Source organism: Vespa crabro, chromosome 11 (genome assembly GCF_910589235.1).
Source record: "Vespa crabro chromosome 11, iyVesCrab1.2, whole genome shotgun sequence".
Lineage (NCBI taxonomy): Eukaryota > Metazoa > Arthropoda > Insecta > Hymenoptera > Vespidae > Vespa > Vespa crabro.
In genome coordinates, this window is record NC_060965.1 from 7,497,495 (window position 1) to 7,504,436 (window position 6,942).

Consider the following 6,942-nt stretch of genomic DNA (forward strand, 5'->3'; position numbering starts at 1 on the left):
ATTTATTGGTATAATGAGAATTTTATCATGAAAAATGTATGATTTTGAATATATTTTATTAAAGTATAAACTTTATAAGCAACTTTCTATTACATATTCCACATGAATATGGATCTATTTTCAAAGACATTATTCAACACAATTATTTACAACGGCATTTAATTCCTTATTTTTTATTATTTTTTTGTACACGTTTAATAATTCTTTTTCATTCTTTCCAATATATTAAATAAATATTCTTGTCCTAAAATAATTAGCAAAATTTTATTTGTACTACTCATTTAGTTTATATCTTAATCAGTCAATCTCAGATTTATGTCTCCTGTCATAAAAACAAATGACTTATTATTTTTATATTATTTTTCATTTAATTGTATCTCTAGAAATAATAGCAAATCAGACATTTAACAATTTAAATAATGAACATCTCGTGTAAAATTAAGAACTCAATGATTAGAATTATTCTTTTATTCTTTGTGCAATGCACTGCTTCTCAAAGTTATTTTCAAAATAAATAATCTTTTTAGCAATTGTTAACAATATTTTGTAGGTATAGGAAATTACCAGTACTGTAGGTAGGATTATTGTATTTTATAAAATAACAATAATAAATTTTTCTTGTACTCAGTTCCGCTTCAAATCTAAAATTAGATATTTTTTAAAGAATAGTTATATATATCACTGATCTATTACAAGGCCATAGCTAAAAATTTTAGAGTTTGAAAATATATAATGCAAATACAGTAAATATTACTTGATATATTTTTATCTACAAAGAAGATAGAAAATTTTAGTATATTATTGTCTAAATATATATATTTTTCTCTCACTCAAAGAAACAAACGATGAGGAAGATTGAAAAAATCATTCAACAAAAATAAAATTGTCTAAGGAAGAAAGGATGACAACATTGGATTCTATATATAAAATTAGAAGCAGTCTGACTAACATATTTTTTTTACTTTCAATATAGTTAAATAGATTATCTAAATAACAATTTAATATGATAATCATTCATTCATCCAATTTAAAATTTCCATTTAACTCGATCAGCATATACAAATTTATGAATTTAATTTAGTAAAAAATACATTCTTCAAGGCCCTTAATTGATGTAAACTAAATACGATAACTTTTGAAAATAATTTTCTTTTGTTATTTGCTTACAAACTGATGTAAAAGTTCAATGCAATGGCATTAACAAAATTATGTTTACACCATAAAATTACATTACTATCACAAATCAGAGTTATAAATTATATTACATTATAACATTTTTGTAAGAATTATAAATTTTACAAAAATTTTAAAGAGAAATTAATGCTAATAGTATTTAAATACTATGAAATTAGACGGAATCCAATTGTTTCGTTCCCAAACGAATAAACACACATGAAACAGCAAACTACAAATTAAAACAATTTACCGACTAGATATCACAATTTTAATCTGTATCTTCTGCTCCAGAAGATTGTGCGACAGTTATAGAAGATGGTATAATTAATTTATCTTCTTCCATATCCTCTTCTGTAAACAAAAAATTATCACCTTCACGTACTTCTTCCTCTCGTGCAGGTTCAGGTGGAATCAATGTATCTTGACCGTGCTGTTTCAAGTGATCTTTTAAAGCGAATGCTCTACCATAAGACGCGCCACAGATATAACAACTAAATTTTAAATTATTATCTTTTTTATGTGTTTGAATGTGTGCTCTTGCTGCATATAAAGATGCAAAAGGTCTGGAGCATTCAGTACAACGGAATGGCTTCGTATGGCTATTCTTATGACCAGCTAATTGAACTCGAGTTTTAAAAGTTTTTGGACAGTAGGGACACGTATAAGCACGTTCTTCTCCGTGCGTAAGTAAATGATGATTATACACCGAGGAAGCTTTAAACCTTTTGCCACAATGTTGACATCCGTATGGTCTTACTCCTGTATGCGTCCTCATATGTAATGTCAAGCAATATGAAACACGAAAGGTTTTACCACAGACCTAACAAGAGAAAAATAATTGTTTCTTTATAAACATTTTTTACGCTAATATTACATTCAAATTAACGAAAGAAAAAATAAAATATAAAGAGAAAAAAGGAGATATAACACATACTTCACAAACATGGGGCTTCTCTCCAGTATGAATACGCTCGTGTTTTACTTTCTCGTGTGGTCTAGTAAATCTTCGACCACAGTGTTGACACTGATAGGGTTTTTGATTTTCAATGGATTCATTTACTTCACCTATAGGAGGAGTCGGAGAGTGTGATTGACTCAATTCAGTGTGCACTGCAGCGTGCATCGCCAAACTATCAGCAGAGTCAAACTTTCTATTACAAACTGTACAAGTTACGGAATCACCTGTATGCAATGACATGTGTGCTTCTTTATATGATTCTGATAATGTTTTACCTGTAAATGGTTAACAGCATACTTAATGAAAGAATACAATTTGTTATTTAATATTTACACAAAAGATAAGATTACCACACTCAGGACATGTAAATGTTGCATCGAGAGTTCCTTCTGGTGCATCAACGTGTCGTGCTCTCACTGGCGCATGCATTCGAGAATGTAATCTTAAGCTTTTGTGCGAACAAAACTCAGTACCACATGTAGTGCATACAAATACTCGTTGATTAGAATCAGGTTCACCTTCATGTATCTTTGAATGAAGTTGTAATGCTTTTGATGTTGCAAAAGTTTGATCACAACTGTCACAGCGATTATTACCACGAAGACACGCATGCTCTCGAAAAATTGCTAATTTTGTGAATTGCTGTAGACACTGATTACATCTATACATTCTCACCGATGTGGGAGCTATTCTTTTCTCTCTCACCTTGATATATAAAATATAAGTTAAATCGTTACAGATGTTATTTAGTTATGATATTGTATAGTCCTATTATATTGTATAGTTTACTGTAAAAAATACTGTACTTTCACGCCTTCTACGTTAGAAAAAAATTTCTCGATCATCGGTGCCTTCGTAGATTGTGTCGGTGGTATTGCAATTGAAGTTCTATCCCAAAATCTTTCTATTTGAACTACTTTTCTAGTATATAATCTTCCTTCGCTATCTACACACTCTTCGGTACAAAGGGTATTCATAGCTTGAGGTTGTGTATTAATATCATTCTCAGATTCATCTGGGAGAACAGAAGTCGTGGGTACGGATGATAAATCATCTAATTGTTCTGCCATTTCAAGCAATACTTCTTGACCATCATGAAACTGTTTTATATGTTCCAAAACAGAATTGAAGCTCATGTCGCAACTTGTACAACTATAAACTGCTTCTGGTTCTAGCTGTGACAAAAAATAGTATTCTTTAAAGCTACCAATAAAAATATAAACTTAATACTTTAATATTCATACTTAAATTATTGAAAATACTATTTTTGTGATATTTTAAAGGTACTTTTCTAATGAAACATCCATTTTTGTGATGTATAAACTCTGAAATTAATAGATAGAAAATGCCATTATCAATGTTTAAAAAAAATATTTTAAACGAATAGATTGAAGGAATAAAAATAAGTATTATAAATTGTATATGGAGACTCCAATCATATGCATGCACGTGCGAAGATATAAAAGACAATAGCATGTTGTACCTCCTCTACTTTTACCTCACAGATTTCCTGTTTAACGCGAAGTAATCCAGTTTCATCAAGTTCACCAACATCATTTATATGGTCCATATTTATCAAGGCACTAGTATCTCCATCCAAAAGTTCAGAACCACTGGATAAAATGGTAATTATATTTTTATCTGTCGATTTATCTTCTGTGCCAGATGTTGATGGAGTCACTAATGAATTTGAAGTTGAAGATTTTTCTTCTGTTTCATTAACAATACTGTTTAATTTTTCAGTCATCTTGAAGTCCAGTGAATTATGATCTACTTGTGATTTGTCTGTATCCATCTTTTCTATTACTTTAATGTCTCCTGGTGTTTGTGTCAGAAATAATATTCAATAGAAGAAAATAAATGTACATGAAAGAAAATTGTTACACACCGTTTTCATCAACTTGAATAGTTTCAGATTCTCCTACTATCATAATACCATTATTATTTACAGTTGCTAGAAAAGTTTGATTAATCTGTTCAATATTTGTATCCTGAAATAAAGCAACACATACATGATGTATTTAAAATATATACAATAACAAATGAACAAATTTCATAAATGATAAATATAAAATAATATTGGCATAAGACTGCACATTTTTGTATCATAAGTTTAAAACATAATATACCATTAAGACTTCTGAAGCTGTGACAGTTCCTTTTGAAGTTTCTTGTTCCAAGTTTTCTTCAGTATCTTGATGCATTTCCTGTTCTGAGTCTTGCCCACATCGATCCAAGTGCTGTATCAACGCCATTACCGAATCTGAACGCTGCGAACATCCAGGACAATACAAATTGTCCGTCATGCTGAGCAAGTGGTACTTCAATGACTGTGGATCGTTAAATGTTTCACCACAGCACATCGGGCAAATTAGATTCAATGATCCCATCTTTTCTTTTATAACTCTTTTTTATAACAAATTATCTAATCTTTTATCTATTAATTGTATTCAAATAATGTCTCTTAATCTAGTCTAAATTTAAATTAAATTTGCACACAATTTTTTATAGAGGAGCTAACCTGACGTCGAACGATAAAAAATGTACACGATCTAAATTTATAAAAGCACGGAACAAAGTCATTTTATCTGACCTGATATGTCAGCTTTCTTGTAAAAAGTCCACTTATTTGTAGTTATTCTGTTTTCAAAAAGAATCACCACTTTCAACCGGCATCAACGGTAATAACAAACCCATTAGAGACGAACTTCAGCGCAAACAAATGCCGTACACAACAATCATGAAGTTAGGGAAATGATAAGTGAATCGCGAAGTCGGCCATTACAAGCACAACGCGAGTCCGATGCGTAACTATCGAAGTCAAGTTCATGTTCGTCAAAACAAAAACATAATGTAGCTCCTTCTGATATCAAAAGTACAAAATGAAAACATAATGTAAATTTTTTCGATATCAAAATCGTAGTATGTAAATTTTATCAATCTTAATTGTCGTAATATTTAACATTTCCCAACATTCTATGGTTTTATAAATAATTTTTATCATTATTTAGATACTCAATTGACAAAAAATGCGCAATAAAATTATCACTAATCCAAGTTTTGATATACGATAGTAAATTTGTAAAAATAGTAACTATTACGTATATGCAAAAAAGATATTAAATTATATAAATTTACACGAAATACTTTCTACTTCTATAGTCATGACCATGGAATAAAAAAAATTGAATAATTAGTATATACTGTAGTAAAAGTAAAATAATCGGTATATTATTCGTTTTTAAAGAAGATATATATTTTTACTTATCAATATCAAATATCACAATACTATTATTCTTAGTTAAACTTCTTTAGTTGAATGAACATATTTATTTTATCTACAAAAAAATCTAATCTACATGCTCGTGCTGTGCATTACTTTCTCTCCATGTATTTTGAACTAATTCAATAAACTGTTGCCACCATCTGCTTTTTGATGTGAAATATAAAGCACATGCAGCAATGAAAACCCATGATAGTACTAAACAATAATCAGTTTCATTGGAAGGTGTGCTAGGTACTGGACCACTGAAATCTGCAAATGTAACAAATAAAGAACCACTTGTTTGAAACATAGTAAGATGTGTAATAAATTTTGCAAATAACTTCAATGTGTAAACAGTGCCATTAAATTTAGCTATGGGTTTTCCATTATGTACTAGCATCAATGTTGGTACTCCTACTATTCCATATTGTGCATTAAAGCTACAAATAAAAAAAAAATAATTTAGAAGATAGATATCGTACATTTAAAATTGCGGTTTATTAATTACATACCTTTGATGTTTTATTGCATCTATAGCTATACATTTTATGTGAGGAAATGATCTTGGCAATGCATTGAAATGTGGTGCTGCTTGACTGCTGAAAACACACCATCTTGCATAAAACAAAATTAGCACGCATGTTCCTGGTTGTTGTCTACCATCCTTGTCATTTCTAGTTCGATTCGATGGTCCAGGTTCTAATATCAGCAATTCCATAAATCTTGTTGCATTGACTAACTATAAGCAATATTAAATAAAATTATACAGGGTTAAAATTTATCGCTATTAATAAGTAATTCATAATACTGTCTTACTTCCACTGATCCATAAGTCTTATCGGTTAAACAATTTACTTTTGCTGTACTAAGTATAGAACTATTTTCTAATGACACATTTGTCGTTGGTTCTAAAACTTCTTGAATAGCATTTATATCATTATCAGAGACATTATCCTCAGCTTTTATTTGTACAGCACATTCGTCTGTCTGTCCAAATACACTTATTATTGAAGCTATATAATATTAATAATAACATTAAAATTGTAAATTTATAAATCATCCTTTTCTTTGTATTAATTCATATTAAACTGGAATACTAAAAATTCTCACCTAGTACTAGCATAAATAAACTTAATCTTCTTTCAAAAATATACATTTTATATATATAACCTAATACCACAAGTTGAACATCTATTTACTAGAACAAATATATAGAATGCAAACGAATAGTTTAATCAAAAAATTAGTTACACACATGAATTACTACAAGATTAACGTATTATTGTATTTGAAATATAGTTTACGAATTTAAATTCATCCAAATATATTTGCATTATTTTCATTTTCACTTATCGTTTATTAATCATCGACTTTCATAATCTACAGAGGATCGATTCTTCAAGCCAAACATTACTAATATCAATAACAGATACGCCAACGATATTGTATGCTTATAGTCATTTGAGATTAAACTGTATATAATTTTAGTAGCGCCCTCATGCACAAAAAAATTTTGGGAAAACAAAAATATTTTTTACTGAAA

General features: G+C 29.2%; 2 protein-coding genes across 6 annotated transcripts; both read right to left on the minus strand.

The window, feature by feature from the left end:
* Positions 1-39: 39 nt before the first annotated feature.
* On the minus strand, positions 40-5,005 carry LOC124428113 (zinc finger protein 595-like). Of its 4 annotated transcripts, none has more exons than XM_046971789.1 (8): positions 4,728-5,005; positions 4,264-4,404; positions 4,023-4,125; positions 3,618-3,952; positions 2,941-3,309; positions 2,485-2,839; positions 2,111-2,409; positions 40-1,996 (listed from the first exon to the last, which is right to left on the minus strand). In XM_046971789.1, the coding sequence occupies exons 2-8, from the start codon at positions 4,387-4,389 to the stop codon at positions 1,445-1,447; spliced, it is 2,139 nt and encodes a 712-aa protein (XP_046827745.1). In that variant the 5' UTR covers positions 4,390-4,404; positions 4,728-5,005; the 3' UTR covers positions 40-1,444. The 4 variants fall into 4 exon arrangements, with proteins under 4 accessions (XP_046827745.1, XP_046827744.1, XP_046827743.1 ...); XM_046971788.1 differs by having other exon boundaries at positions 4,264-4,464; XM_046971787.1 differs by having other exon boundaries at positions 3,633-3,952; positions 4,264-5,005.
* Positions 5,006-5,368: 363 nt separating this feature from the next.
* LOC124428118 (thioredoxin domain-containing protein 15) lies at positions 5,369-6,831 on the minus strand. 2 transcript variants are annotated; one of them, XM_046971807.1, is made up of 5 exons: positions 6,510-6,829; positions 6,216-6,412; positions 5,912-6,138; positions 5,741-5,839; positions 5,429-5,669 (listed from the first exon to the last, which is right to left on the minus strand). In XM_046971807.1, the coding sequence occupies exons 1-5, from the start codon at positions 6,553-6,555 to the stop codon at positions 5,648-5,650; spliced, it is 591 nt and encodes a 196-aa protein (XP_046827763.1). In that variant the 5' UTR covers positions 6,556-6,829; the 3' UTR covers positions 5,429-5,647. The 2 variants fall into 2 exon arrangements, with proteins under 2 accessions (XP_046827762.1, XP_046827763.1); XM_046971806.1 differs by having other exon boundaries at positions 5,369-5,839; positions 6,510-6,831.
* Positions 6,832-6,942: the final 111 nt, after the last annotated feature.

Bases quoted from the DNA above. Each gene is read 5' to 3' on its own strand.
- LOC124428113 (XM_046971786.1), bottom strand. From the start codon at position 4,524: ATGGGATCATTGAATCTAATTTGCCCGATGTGCTGTGGTGAAACATTT. The intron at 2,840-2,940 runs GTACAGTATTTT...TTATATATCAAG, and splicing joins CTAACGTAGAAGGCGTGAAA to GTGAGAGAGAAAAGAATAGC. The intron at 1,997-2,110 runs GTATGTGTTATA...TTCTCTTGTTAG, and splicing joins AGAAGCCCCATGTTTGTGAA to GTCTGTGGTAAAACCTTTCG.
- LOC124428118 (XM_046971806.1), bottom strand. From the start codon at position 6,555: ATGTATATTTTTGAAAGAAGATTAAGTTTATTTATGCTAGTACTAG. The intron at 6,413-6,509 runs GTGAGAATTTTT...AATATTATATAG, and splicing joins TTTATTTATGCTAGTACTAG to CTTCAATAATAAGTGTATTT. The intron at 6,139-6,215 runs GTAAGACAGTAT...TATTGCTTATAG, and splicing joins AGACTTATGGATCAGTGGAA to TTAGTCAATGCAACAAGATT.